General features: G+C 40.4%; 2 protein-coding genes across 2 annotated transcripts in view; one reads left to right on the forward strand and one right to left on the reverse strand.

Moving 5' to 3' along the window:
- acss2l (acyl-CoA synthetase short chain family member 2 like) overlaps positions 1–15,270 on the forward strand; it is a 115,482-nt gene that overhangs the window by 17,838 nt on the left and 82,374 nt on the right. Inside the window, exon 2 of the mRNA XM_078397489.1 lies at positions 7,563–7,617. The gene's annotated coding sequence lies outside the window, so the exon portion shown is untranslated. The remainder of the gene's footprint in view (positions 1–7,562; positions 7,618–15,270) is intronic.
- Positions 5,312–15,270, reverse strand: part of ndufv2 (NADH:ubiquinone oxidoreductase core subunit V2) — a 45,719-nt gene continuing 35,760 nt past the window's right edge. The window contains exons 6-8 of the mRNA XM_078397490.1: positions 13,815–13,924; positions 12,361–12,437; positions 5,312–5,700 (exon numbers count right to left, since the gene is read on the reverse strand). Of these exons, the coding sequence (XP_078253616.1) occupies positions 5,607–5,700; positions 12,361–12,437; positions 13,815–13,924 (281 nt within the window). The 3' untranslated portion in view covers positions 5,312–5,606. The remainder of the gene's footprint in view (positions 5,701–12,360; positions 12,438–13,814; positions 13,925–15,270) is intronic.

Genomic DNA, 15,270 nt, shown 5'->3' on the forward strand with positions numbered 1-15,270 from the left:
GGTGTTTCATTATAGATGGTGTGCTTTTCCAATCAGACTCCTGGTTGTGTTACCTTTTTGACACAACACTGGGAAGGTCCCACATGTAAACCTTTAATAATGGTGTGCACTATCTAGACTTGCATTTAAAGGAGGGGGATTAAAAAAATCTGAAGACATTACCAGGATTCAATGGATTAAGTTACAGGGCGAGGTTGGGCAGGCTTGGACTTTATTCCTTGGAGCACAGGTGGCTGTGGGGTGATCTAATAGAGGAATATAAATTCATGAGAGGAATGCAAAGGGTGAATGCAGTCTTTTATCCCAGATAGAGGAATCAAGAATCACAGGACATGGGTTTAAGATGAGATGGGAAATATTTAATAGGAATCTGGGGGGCAACTTTCTCAGAGGATGGTGGGTATAGGGAATGAGCTGCCAGAGCAAGTAGTTGAGGCAGATACAGTAACAACATTGAAAAAGACAGGTACATGGATAGGAAAGGTTTAGAGGAATTAGGCGAGACCTGAGCAAATGGGATGAGCTTGGATGGGGCATCTTGGTTGTTGCGGACGGATTGGGGCTGAAGGGCCTATTTCTATGGCTATTGTACCATTTTAGACATTCAGTGTGGAACAGGACTTTCGACCAACCGAGTCCACGCTGACCAACGATCACTCCCTACACTAATACTGTCCTCCACACTAGGGACAATTTACAGAAGCCAATTCACCTACAAACCTGCATGTCTTTGTTGTGTGGAAGGAAACTGGAGCACCTAGAGAAAACCCACGGTCACAGGGAGAAGGTGCAAACTGTACAGCCGGCACCAAAGCTGGGATCAAACCATGGTCTCTGGCAATGTAAGGCAGCAACTCTACTGCTGCGCCACTGTAGATTACAAATTTTGTATAACTATAAGGCATTTTGAGGTTTCAATCTGAAGAAATAACTCCCTGTTTCAAATCTAGCATTACAGTGTTTTGTGCAAATTGTCTAGGCTATAACCTGGTTATAATATTTGAAATTGTTCTTAGTTCCACAGTTGTAAAAAAACAACAGGCAAAGCTTTTAGGGCAATGTTTGGTTTTTAATCTGGGTCACTTTTCACTGAAGGGCGAATTCTTTTCGTGCTAAACCTCCGGTCTGTTTTTTATTTTTAGTCAACCTATGAAAAGATCTTTAGGAGCATTTTTAATGATACCCCAAAGGTGAAGCTAATCTTAAAAATATATATATATATCAATGAAGCATGTGGTTAAAGTGCACATTGTCAGATTTTATTAAAGGGCATTTTTATACATTTTGGTTTTACCATGTGGAAATTACAGCTGTTTATATAGTCCCCCCATTTCAGGGTACCATAATGTTTGGATACATGGCTTCGCAGGTGTTTGTAATTGCTCAGGTCTTTAAATGTCTCCTTAATGCAAGTATAAGAGCTCTCGGCACCTAGTCTTTCCTCCAGTCTTTCCATCACCTTTGGAAACTTTTATTGCTGTTTATCAACATGAGGACCAAAGTTGTGCCAATGAAAATCAAAGAAGCCATTAGGAGACTGAGAAACAAGAATAAAACTGTTAGAGACATCAGCCAAACGTTAGGCTGACCAAAATCAACTGTTTGGAACATCATTAAGAAGAAAGAGAGCACTGGTGAGCTTACTAATCGCAAAGGAACTGGCAGGCCATGGAAAACCTAAACAGCTGATGACGGAAGAATTCTCTCTATAATAAAGAAAAATCCCCAAACACCTGTCAGTCAGATCAGAAACACTCTTCAGGAGTCAGGTGTGGATTTGTCAATGACCACTGTCCGCAGAAGATTTAATGAACAGAAATACAGTGGCTACACTGCAAGATGCAAACCACTGGTTAGCCGCAAAAATAGGATGGCCAGGTTACAGTTTGTCAAAGAGCAACCATAGTTCTGGAAAAAGGTCTTGTGGACAGATGAGACGAAGATTAACTTGTATCAGAGTGATGGCAAGAGCAAAGTATGGAGGAGAGGAGGAACTGCCCAAGATCCAAAGCATACCACCACATCTGTGAAACACGGTGGTGGGGGTGTTATGGCCTAGGCATGTATGGCTGCTGAAGGTACTGGCTCACTTATCTTCATTGATGATACTGCTGCTGATGGTAGTTGCATAATGATTCTGATGTGTCCAGACACATACTATTTGCTCAAGTTCAAACAAATGCCTCAAAACTCATGGGCTGACTCATTCTACTGCAAGACAATGATCCCAAACATACTGCTGAAGCAACAAAGGAGTTTTTCAAAGCTACAAAATAGTAAATTCTTGAGTGGCCAAGTCAATCACCTGATCTGAACTCAATTGAGCAAGCTTTTTATATGCTGAAAAGAAAACTGAAGGGGACTAGCCCCCAAAACAAGCATAAACTAAAGATGGCTGCAATACAGGCCTGGCAGATCATCACCAGAGAAGACACCCAGCAACTGATGATGCCCATGAATCGCAGACTTCAAGCAGTCATTGCATGCAAAGGATATGCAACAAAATACTAATCGACTACTTTCATTTACATGACATTGCTGTGTCCCAAACATTATGGTGCCCTGAAATGGGGGGACTTTGTATAAACAAATAAAGGAGGAGCCAGCGCTGCCGTCGCAGCTGCGGCTTGCCTGCAGTCGTCTGTCTTTTGTGTTTTTTGTTGTTTTTGTATGAATTGTAGTTTTAATATGGTGTAGTGTTTGTATGTTATGTGGGGGGGAGGGGGTGGGAGGGAACGGGAACTGTAAAAAATTCTCTCTCCTGAACGGAGACACGACCTTTGTTTCTGTGTCGTGTCTCCGTTCCCGTTGCGGCCTACCACCGGCCATGCACCTGGGACCACCTGGGGCTCTGGTTCGCAGAGCCCACGGCCCGGACTCACCACCTGCGGCGCTAGCTGCCTGCGGATGCTACGGGAGCGGCTGCGACTCGTCTCCGGAGGCTCCGGCGTGGGCCGCGTGGACGTCAGAAGCCCACAGGCCCCTGGGTGGGGGCCGACATCGGGAGCTCCGGCAGCGGCAGAGGCAGCGTGTTCGCCCGCCCCGAATCGCGGGGCTGGGTCGGCCCGCCACGGACCTTTCACCGTCCGGCGCGGCCTGGAATAGGCCGTGGACCTTTCACCGTCCGGCACGGCGCTCCAATGTCGGGAGCCCCGACGTGGCAAGTTCAACAGCCTGACCTCGGGAGAAGACGGCAGGGAAGAGAAAAGACATTTTGGCCTTCCATCACAGTGAGAAGGGACTGGAGGAGACTCACTGTGATGGATGTTTCTTTTGTTTGGTGTTAGTGTATGATTGTATGTGTTATTGCATTTTTATTGATTATTCTTATTGGTCTTAGTGTTTCAACTGCGGGTAATGTTTCATTTCACTACACATTTATGTGTATGTGACAAATAAACGACTATTGACTATTGACACTGCTGCAATTTCTACATGGTGAAACCAAAATGTATAAAAATGGCCTTTATTAAAATCTGACAATGTGCACTTCAATCACATGTGTTTTTTTTCTATTACAAATCTCAAATTATGGAGTACAGAGGCAAATAAATAAATGATGGGACTTTGTCCCAAACATTATGGAGGGCACTGTAGATCACCCATGATTGAAAGGCGGAGTAGACTTGATGGGCGAATGGCCTAATTCTACTCTTATTCCTTATGACCTTATGATCTGCTACTTGGTATCCAGAGCTTACTGGCCTCTTCTTGATGTTTAGTCCTTTTACTTTCACTGAATCCAAAACCATTGTTGTGGGGTTTACATGAATTAGTTCAATGTGGCTTGTGTAAAGGAGAGGCTATAATCCTTCACTCACTTGGAAGGATGCAACCATTATCTCAACAAAAGAGTTATGCTTGACAGCTATCTGCCACCACTGCAATGTGGCTTCAATTTAAACTATCTGAGCCACCGTTTATGAAAACTATTTCCTTAATCTAAAGATGCATCCATAACAGCTCGGAAGGACGAGCATGTAGATCACCAAATTTCACATATTCCTGACTGAACTTAAATATTTCTGTTAATCGAATAGGTCAAAATAATCAAATTTCCACCTAGAAATACCGTCCTCAGTGACTGCAGTGGTTTAGGTGGATCACTTCGCATCAGGTGGCAAATGATGGACAATAACATTCTAAAACTTTAGACCTAAGAGACACAGCGTGGTAACAGGCTCTTCGGCCCACCGAGTCTGCGCCGGCCAGCGATCACCCCGTACACGAACATTATCCTACACTCTAGGGACAATTTTTACTGAAGCTAATTAACCTACAGAAGGTTAAAACCTAAGCAGTCAGGGAGAACATACAAACTATGTACAAACAACACCGGTAGTCAGGATCGAACGCTAGTCTCTGGCGCTGTAAGGCAGCAACTCTACTGCTGTGCCACTGCTGCAGAATATTAAAAAAATGATAAGTACTGATCTGGTGTATAAATTGTTTCGACAAAGCATGTGTATCGGCTGAAATTTTTGATCTGATTAACAGTTTGAAAGTTATTAACAATAGATTTGCACTAGCTTAAAAGGCTTTGGTAGAGGATTAAGGTGTCATTTGAGTTCTCTTTGTCAGCAGTCATTGGTAGTGTCTTGCTTTTTCTGATGTTTTAAATTTAATTTGCTTAAGATGACAACCATTTCCCCCACCACAATATGTCACCCGAATCACCACCTATCCATGTTCTGCAGAGTCTCCAAAGACGTGCAGGTTTGTAGGTTAATTGGCTGGGCAAATGTAAAAAAAATAAAAAATTGTCCCTAGTGGGTGTAGGAGAGTGTTAGTGTGGGGATCGCTGGGCAGCGTGGACCCGGTGGGCCGAAGGGCCTGTTTCTGCGCCGTATCTCTAAATCTAAAAAATCTAAATCATGCCTGACTCGCTGAGTTACTCCAGCGCTTTCTTTTTTATTTGTGAAATGAATTTACTAACTTCTGAATATGCCGCTTCCTTCTGTGAGAAATTGAGAACTTTTCTTGGTCACTTTTATGCCTTTGTCAAAATGTACTGATTACTGTCTCATTCAGAGGAATATATAGTGGTCTAGGGTGGAATATGGATTGCCCCATAGATGAGCTCAGCACAGCACATTATTTCAAACCAACTAATTGATTCCTACCAAATTGCTCAATGCAGAACTCGCTGTGCCACTATTAGCCTGATGTTTGCTGCCTTTGGGAATAGAATAGGGTTAAAAAAATCGTCCTAACTATAATGGAATCTGAATTTTGAACAACTTCATTGAAGGAAGTCTTATTATAAAGGATCTAATTCATCAGCTGTGCAAAATACTTAAAACTAAATGAGTGGAGCTTTTACAAGAGAACATTTATTCTGGTGGGGATAAACTTTGCAACAGTTGCTATAAAGCAGAATAAAATTTGTGCACATGTAATGGGAGGCTTTCCATCTGCAGTGTGGCAGCACAAGCACATTCAGTTAGTTAATTTATTTAATAAAATAGGACCACATTAAAAAATAGAATTAGAATGTTTAGGCTTGCAGTACGAGAAACATTTTATTATATACATTTTGTTTGTGCACAAATACCAAGAAAAGATCAGTTCAAGATATTAGCAGCTCCTTCTAGCTACAAGATTAGCTAAAGTCCTGGCTGAAGCCCAAAACCAGGCTCCTTGGGTGGTTCCAACAACGAAGTTAAACCTCCAGCAGGCTCGCAAGAAAATCGTCCATTCCTATAGATGGGAAAAAATAACGAAGCATTTTGTTTAAATACAACAAAAATTATAAATCACACAATTCTCCAGCCTTGTTATCTGCTAGCATTCATTTTTACCTAATATAGACACTTAATCCTTTAAACTCTTTTAAAGTTGAAGTGTCTATGTGCATTTTATTCTGAGCTCTAACTGGTATACCAACTACATACTTTACAGTATGCACCTAACCTTAAGTCCTGACATTTAACAGGTGTGGTGCACAGAATTTTATTCACATAAAAAAGGTAACCAAATGCTTTTGGGGTGACAGTGGTCGGGTTTCTGCCTGACAGCTCCAGAGACCCGGCTTCGATCCTGACTACAGGCACTGTCTGTACGGAGTTTGTATATTCTCCCAGTGACCATGTGGGTTTTCTCTGGGCACTCGGATTTCCTCCCACACACCAAAGATGTACAGGTTTGTAGATTAATTGGCTATGGTAAAATTGTAAATTGTCCCTAGTGTGTAGGATAGTGTTAAGTTTATAGGATGATCGCTGGTTGGCGACGACTCGACGGGCCAAAGAGCCCGTTTCCACACTGCATCTCAAAAGTCTAAAGCTTAATCAAAGAACTAAGCGCCTGGTGAAGAGAAGTTGAGTAGTAGGATATATTTCCTTACTATACAGGCAACAGAGCTTTGAACAGTTTACAGCGAGTGGGCGATAGGAACCTTGACTTCGGAACTTTGGAAAGGTCAAGTGTAGAAGTACCCAAGACCTGTGACAATTTCAGCAACACACAAATACGGTAACATTATCTCAATGGAGGGCAGTCTTGTTGATTTGTCAGAAAACTCATCAAGGTTGTGATAATCTCTGGTTCTAATCCTCCTTTTGGCAACACAGGGAGCAATTAGTGGTTAAGTGGGCAGAGAAGGCATGATTAATTCCCTGGTCAATTAAGCCTTTTAGTTGCATTGCTGAAAATGAGAGTTTGCTATTGTGCTCAATTTTTGTTGAAACAGTTTCTGCTTCAGATTCTAGCGTGAATCTTATTTTCCTGTCAGTAACCTTGTATTTGGCACTAGTTGGTGGCTTCTGACATTGAGCTATTTTGGTCAGCTAACCAATGGTATGCAGCTGAGATCCAGGAGTTAAAAGACCCAGAGTTTGAAATAACTTTTGCCCCACCCAAAATGTGCTGATTTTACACTAGACTTTTGTATAAAGTAGGTGAAATGTCAAGGTAAATGAAGTGGAAAAGTATTAAGTTCTGATACGGGAAAATTAACTTATCCGTGACTTTTTTTTAACACAGCCTGCATAATCCTAATCACATGCCATCTCATTCCTGGGTAGCACCACTAACCATTCCAATCACAATGGCTGCTTTAACTTTCATTGGCACAACTTTGGTCCTAATGTTGAAAACAGCAATAAAAGTTTCCAAAGGTGATGGAAAGATTGGAAGAAAGACGAGGTGCTGAGAGCTCTCTTATACCTGCATGAAGGAGGCAATTAAACACATCTGAGCAATTACAAACGCCTGTGAAGCCATGTGTCCCAAACATTATGGTGTCCTGAAATGGGTCGACTATGTATAAACACAGCTGTAATTTCTACATGGTGAAACCAAAATGTATAAAAATGGCCTTCATTAAAATCTGACAATGTGCACTTTAATCACATGTGATTTTTTTCTATTACAAATCTCAAATTGTGGAGTATAGAGGCAAATAAATAAATGATGGGTCTTTGTCCCAAACATTATGGAGGGCACTGTGGCTACTTGGAATAACTGAACATGAAACAAATTGTTTTGATTGCAAGCATCAATTGATCAATTACAGCTGCAGCAAGAACATTTCACTGTTCATTTAACTAATTTGTTTACAGCATCTGAACAGAGCATGCAAACTGGGATTCAAATAGGACGCAACTTGCTTAAACGGTAAGGATTTGACTTATTGCTTGATATTTATACATTTGAAACATGATGCAAGCAGTCAGTAATTGAAAAGAATCTAGCAAGCAAAACAGCTGATGGAACACTTTGGCGCACAGCTGCCTTTTCGAAATTCTCAAATACAATGATTGTCCACTGTAACTGTCTTATCTCTAAATAATAAAAAAACAATTGAAAAAGCATCACAGCTGCTGGTGTCTGTTTTTACTGTAAAGAGGAAAATGTTTTTAATTTGCTTGCATCTTCTTACTAATTAGTTATATTGGAGAAAAAAATGAAGATAATTATATGCTGTTGTTATATTACATAAATTGAATGGTAAATCTGTGTTGAAAGGATTAAAAAGAAAACTCATTTACCAAGGACATATTTCTCTCGGGGTGTGCAACCATCAGCCAATATTCCACCTGCTGGTAAATGCAGTGTGGAAATTGTTGAGAAAGATGAGATCAGTGCTCCCACCATGCTTAATAATTCAGCATTAATTGTTCTTAACCACCCCCCCAAGTTACTCTGGCACTTTGTGTCTATCTTTGGTATCAACCAACATCTGCAGTTCTTTGTTTCTAGTTATTTGTTTTTAGGTTAATTTTATAAATGAAGTAAGGAATCATTTCTCATCCTAGACGAATCTTGGGTGGCCAGAAGGCAAGAATGCAAAACCCACATTAGTCAAACTTTCACAAACTGGTCTTTTAATTGTTGCTCAGCAATTAAACCTATGTTTTGATTGCTGAGTTTATTATTGGCAGGGACAGATCAGACTTCACAGTCGTCCAACTACTGTTAAGTGGGAGGTGAGGCTCAACTTTCTTTGGCAAGTCCAAAGGAGCACTCATTTCTGATCTGCTACAGGTAGTTTCATATGGGGTCTGGTTCACACTGGTGGAAAAGTCAAAGACATGTTCCATGTTATTTTGTTTTTAAACTGAGAGACTGGTAGGACTAGGAACTGTTTATTTTCGCCAGTTGTCCACATAACCATCACTGAAAGCCAACATGCTGGTGTAGCAGGAGAATAGAGGCACAGGGTATGCTTGCTATCATTCTGAGAATTAGAGTACAAGAGGATAGATGTTCCACAACAATTATACACACCGGTTTGAAAGAGCTGATATGTTGATGACGACTTCTGGCAAGTCTAGAAATTGGGGTCACAGTCTCAAAAAAAGGAGACGGGCCTTTTAGTACGGGTAGTTTTGCTATAATGCAATAGCTACCTTCCTAAGAAATTGTGTTATAAAAATCATGTTATAATAAGAGAGAGCTAGATAGAGCTCTTAAGGATAGCGGAGTCGGGGTATGGGGAGAAGGCAGGAACAGGGTACTGATTGAGAATAATCAGCCATGATCACATTGAATGGTGGTGCTGGCTCGAAGGGCCGAATGGCCTACTCCTGCACCTATTGTCTATAATAACCATCATATGAAGGGGCATTATGGGTGAGTTTCAAACACTCAATAACTGTTTTATTCACAAAATGCTGGAGTAACTCAGCAGGTCAGGCAGCATCTCGGGAGAGAAGGAATGGGTGACGTTTCGGGTCGAGACCCTTCAGACTGAAGAAGGGTCTCGACCCGAAACGTCACCCATTCCTTCTCTCCCGAGATGCTGCCTGACCTGCTGAGTTACTCCAGCATTTTGTGAATAAATCGATTTGTACCAGCATCTGCAGTTATTTTCGTATACTCAATAACTGTTTCTCCCTGTAGGATTTCAAAATAAAGGTGTTTTAAGAGCTGTTTATTTTTGTAATTGCAAACTCTACGTTACATTGTTTATTAATTATTGCGCAAATATAAATACAAGCGTTTACTTGTCAATTTCAATGAACACCTATGGTGAAACTGACAGACTGTGTTCTTAAGAGACTCTGGTGTTTGATTATTATGGGAGTCCTATGGAAACTTTCAATAGACTATTTTTCGGGATAGCTTTTATTGTTTGTCAACTTGGAAAATAACTTTTAAATGGCTCTCTAATTCCCAATCGAAATCACGTTACAACCAATTCTGCCTGTATAATATAAATATTGTTCCCTGTTTGATAATTGTACTATATCCAATTAGCATTATGGAAACGCTATAGCAGAACTCCTGTACTGAAATGTTTATTTCCATTAAACAATGTGGATCCTTTACATTCACTACCAAACAAGGCCATAGAGGCTCAGGCATTGATTCCATGCAAAACTGAGATAGAGATTAATACTCATTAGAACAATCAAGACAATGGGAAGAGGATAAGAAAACAGTATTTGAGTTGTTAGATCAGCCATGATCTTTTCTAAAATGCACAGTGGGCTCGAAGGGCCAAATTGCCTAGCTCTATGTAGGCACACGTGACAATAATCTAAACTAAAGTTAGTTTTTAAAATATTAGCAATATTTTATTAGGCCTCTAGCTCTTTTGGGGAAAGTGTTCCATCTTTCAAAAGATTAAAGTAAGAAAATGATGGAAGATTAAGTCCAAACAGAGCAAACGGATTAGTGTTCAACTGCCCATTCACCCAGTTTCAATGGAGAAAAATCAATCATAAAATATAGTTCTGTACACACTCAAGACTGGATGTCAACCAACACTGACAGCATAAATCCATCTATGGTGCACATGAAGGTCACAACCTTGTTTGCTAAAGCTAAATCACAGGTTCCCAAAGCTAGGCAGCTGCTCTAACTATAAAAGCAATGTTGAAAGAAAGCACAATCAAGATTCCTAATAAATATATACAAAATGAATGTTACTTGAAGGATTAGCTGCATATGCTTAACATTTCCTACAAATTCAGTAATGAGTAATTTAGTTCAAATTTTAAGGAAATTTTAAAATCCTACGAATACTTGCTAAAGTACACATTTTCAATTTATCCAATGTTTAAAATTTAGAGATCTTTAAGCAATGCATTTTGCAGTACACAGTGCCATCCATAATGTTTGGAACAAAGACCCATCATTTATTTATTTGCCACTGTCCTCCACAATTTGAAATTTGTAATAGAAAAAAATCACATGTGGCTAAAGTGCACATTGTCAGATTTTATTAATTTCATCAGATTTCATTTTGGTTTCACCATGTAGAAATTATAGCTGTGTTTTAACATAGTCCCCCCATGTCAGGGCACCATAATGTTTGGGACACATGGCTTCACAGGCATTTGTAATTGCTCAGATGTGTTTAATTGCCTCCTTCATGCAGGTATAAGTGAGCTAGTCTTACCTCCAGTCTTTCCAAAGACGTACAGGTATGTAGGTTAATTGGCTGGGTAAATGTAAAAATTGTCCCTAGTGGGTGTAGGATAGTGTTAATGTACGGGGATCACTGGGCGGCACGGACTTGGAGGGCCGAAAAGGCCTGTTTCCGGCTGTAGATATATGATATGATGATATCACCGTTGGAAACTTTTATTGCTGTTTATCAACATGAGGCCCAAAGTTGTGTCAATGAAAGTCAAAGAAGCCATTATGAGACTGAGAAACAAGAATAAAACTGTTAGAAACATCAGCCAAACTTGGGCTTACCAAAATCAACTGTTTGGAACATCATGAAGAAGAGAGCACTGGTAAGCTTACTAATCTCAAAGGGAGTGGCAGGCCAAGGAAGACCTCCACAGCGGATGACAGGAGAATTCTCTCTATAATAACAAAAATATCCCCAAACACCTGTCCGACAGATCAGAAACACTCTTCAGGAGTCAGGTGTGGATTTGTCAATGACCACTGTTCGCAGAAGACTTCATGAACAGAAATAGAGGCTACACTAAGATGCAAACCACTGGTTAGCTGCAAAAATAAGATGGCCAGGTTACAGTTTGCCAAGTAGTACTTAAAAGAGCAACCACAGTTCTGGAAAAAGGTCTTGTGGGCAGATGAGGCGAAGATTAACTTGTATCAGAGTGATAGCAAGAGCAAAGTATGGAGGAGAGAAAGAACTGCCCAAAATCCAAAGCATACTACCTCATCTGTGAAACACAGTGGTGGGGGTATTATGGCCTGGGCATGTATGGCTGCTGAAGGTACTGGCTCACTTATCTTCATTGATGATACAACTGCTGATGGTGGTAGCATAATGAATTCTGAAGTGTATAGGCACATCCCATCTGCTCAAGTTCATACAAATTCCTCAAAACTCATTGGCTGACGGTTCATTCTACAGCAAGACAATGATCCCAAACATACCGCTAAAGCAACAAAGGAGTTTTTCAAAGCTAAAAAATGGTCAATTCTTGAGTGGCCAAGTCAATCACCCGATCTGAACCCAATTGAGCATGCCCTTTATATGCTGAAGGGAAAGTTGAAGGGGACTAGCCCCCAAAACCAGCATAAACTAAAGATGGCTGCAATACAGGCCTGGTAGAGCATCGTCAGAGAAGACACCCAGCAACTGGTGATGTCCATGAATCGCAGACTTCAAGTATCATTGCATGCAAAGGATATGCAACAAAATACTAAACATGACTACTTTCATTTATATGACATTGCTGTGTCCCAAACATTATGGTGCCCTGAAATGGAGGGGGACTATGTATAAACACTGCTGTGATTTCTACATGGAGAAACCAAAATGTATAAAAATGGCCTTTGTTAAAATCTGACAATGTGCACTTTAACCACATGTGATTTTTTTTCTACTACAAATCTCAAATTGTGGAGTACAGAGGCAAATAAATAAGTGATGGGTCTTTGTCCCAAACATTATGGAGGGCACTGTAACTTAAGAATTACATTTACCTTGGGCCAGGTTTGGGAGTCTTGCCTGCCTTTAATTCATCAATTATTTCCTCCATGTCTTTTGGTGTTAGATCCTCCTATAAAGCAAACATATTATCTATCAGCAATTGTACACCATCAGTTACCAGGAAGAAAACATTTTACTATAAATTGTACATTTTCGGTTCATGGAAAAGACAGAACAGTAAGTGTGATGCAAAGGCTGAAAATAAGAAACTACCTTGATCAGTGTATATTTGTACATTAAATGAAAATAATGCAAGAGAGGTACTGCTGAATGCTCAAGGTATCATATTCCATGCAGCAAGCATAGAACAATCAACTGTTAACTCTCGTTATCATGTTTGTGAAACATAGGTCCTTGTGAGAAGTTTGTTGTAATTTACCTATAAATTGTATTTTGTGGTTTAATCGTTAGCACTGTTAAGTCAGAAGGTCCAAATCAGAGGGTTAAGGGTTCATGTTCGACTGCACTTCAGACCCAAAATATAGGCTGGATGGATTCTGTCTAGCGTGATGTTAAATCATTTCTTTCTTCTATTCTCTCATAAATCAAATGACTGTCTAGATGTTGACTTTTATGTCTTGGCTTAGGAACAGAATGAGTGGTCATAGTTGATGGACACTGTATTTAGTTCATTAGAGCAATGTCTTAGATGAATATTTCATCTGTGTTTACTCCGAACGTTGTGGTTGAAAATGCATGGAAAGGAATGAAGAAATCTTAAATTTTACTATTGAAAGAAGGTATTGGATATCTTAGCAGACGTAAAGGTGGATAAATCCCCAGAATTGGATGAAATGTACCCAAACAAGGAGATTGCTGGGGTCTTGAGATTTCACAGGTAAGGACAAGAGGGCAGCAAACATGGCAAATCATTTTTTTTTTAAAGCAGTGGGGATAAGCCAAGAAATCAAAAACTTGTGAGTTTAATATCAGTGTAGGAAAATTATTGGAGACAAGAAACCGGATTAATCTTCGTTTGAAAAGGCAGGGACTACAGACATTCTCACATTTTATTAATATGAGATCCTGTCTGTTCAACTGTGTTATTTTTCCCAAGAGGGTATAAAATGCATTGCTGAGGGCAGTGCAGTTTTCATGCTCCCACAGAGACGATCGGTTCAGGACAAGTTAGGAGACAATCAAATATTGGCATAATAGGAGGCAGAGGGTGATGCTGGATGTTTTTCACTGCTGGGAGCCTACAACTGGCAGTGTGCCACAGGGCACAGTGAGAGGCCCTTACTGTTTATTATGTACATTAATAATCTGGATATGAACCTTGTACTTTAGGAATATAAGATTGACCTTTGGGGATACGTATTCCAATTTCTTCCTTTAATACTGAATAGTGGTTCAAGTTTGGATTTACACGTCTAATTAATATCCATTATCTTCACATTTATATCATCACATGAAGATCTAAAATAGTGAAAAATATTTGACTTACATAATAATTGTCATTAATTTGCACCATTGGTGCGTTCACACATGCACCCAGACACTCCACCTCTGCGATGGTGAAAAGCTTATCAGGTGTTGTTTCTCCAATTGCAATACCTAAAAATGAAAATAAGTGAAGTCATTCTGCGTCAGAACCACATTTCGCTTGAGATCCATCAGAACCAATTTAGAATCGTTTTTTCAACAAAAAAAAAATCAGCTTATTTAGGAATATAATCTTCCATTGCTATACAATTCAAGGCACTACTTATGAAATGTAAACTGCAAAATAAAATCAAGAAATGCTCATTTCTGGTTCTCTGGTATATTGAACATTATTTTGTAATTGTACTGTTTTACACAATGATATTGAATGACGGCTTTTTGGATCTCTAACAATTTGCATTTTTAAATTAAATATATCGGGTGTAGTGCTGTATCAACTACGAATTTGGATATCTAGCACTTTGAAAGACAGGCTTTCCTGAACTGATCAAGGAGTTTGAGGACTGGTGCCAGCGGAACTGCCTCCGGATCAATGCGGGGAAAACCAGGGAGATGGTGGTAGATTTCCGCAGGCGCAGCCAGGTCCCCCTGACACCAGTGAACATCCAGGGAATAGACATCAAGAGGGTGGATTCTTATAAGTACCTGGGTGTCTACCTCAACAATAAACTGAACTGAAAACACCAATGCACTACACAAAAAGGGCCAGAGCAGACTTTATCTGCTAAGGAGATTCAGGTCCTTTGGAGTGCAGGGGGCACTCCTAAGGACCTTCTACAACACGGCGGTTGCATCGGCTATTTTCTATGGAGTGGTCTGCTGGAGCAGCAGCATCTCAGTGGCGGAAGGGAAGAGACTCGACAAGCTGGTCAGGAAGGCCGGCTCTATCCTGGGTTGCCCCCTCGACTCAGTGCAGGTGGTGGGAGACTGGAGGATGATGGCAAAGTTAACATCGCTGCTGGACGACTCCCACCCCATGCAGGACACTGTCACTGCACTGAGTAGCTCCTTCAGTGACAGACTCCTTCACCCCAAGTGCGTGAAGGAGAGATATAGGAGGTCCTTCCTTCCCGCTGCTGTGAGACTGCACAGCCAGCACTGCTCCCAGCAGACGAGTCAACAAGAACAGCTAAGAACACACAGAAAACTGATGACAATTTATGTATCTTTTATTTATAATGAATGATCTCTTGCTCTCTTGCTATCCACTTTGCTGCTGTAACATTGTACATTTCCCCGGTGTGGGACGAATAAAGGAATATATTATTATTATTCCCTTAAAAGTCATAATCTTGCCAATGTTAATACTTTTTAGGAAAGTCTGTCAATTGAGACAGGAATTTTCTGATGAGGTGGGAATAAACTTAGAACTGAAGGGGGTGGCCTTGTTAGAAACGGGAAGCTTGGTCACTGACTCCAGGATTCTGCTACAAATTGCAAGAATGTAAAGAATTGCA

The sequence above is a fragment of the Rhinoraja longicauda genome, chromosome 4 (assembly GCF_053455715.1).
Source record: "Rhinoraja longicauda isolate Sanriku21f chromosome 4, sRhiLon1.1, whole genome shotgun sequence".
Lineage (NCBI taxonomy): Eukaryota > Metazoa > Chordata > Chondrichthyes > Rajiformes > Arhynchobatidae > Rhinoraja > Rhinoraja longicauda.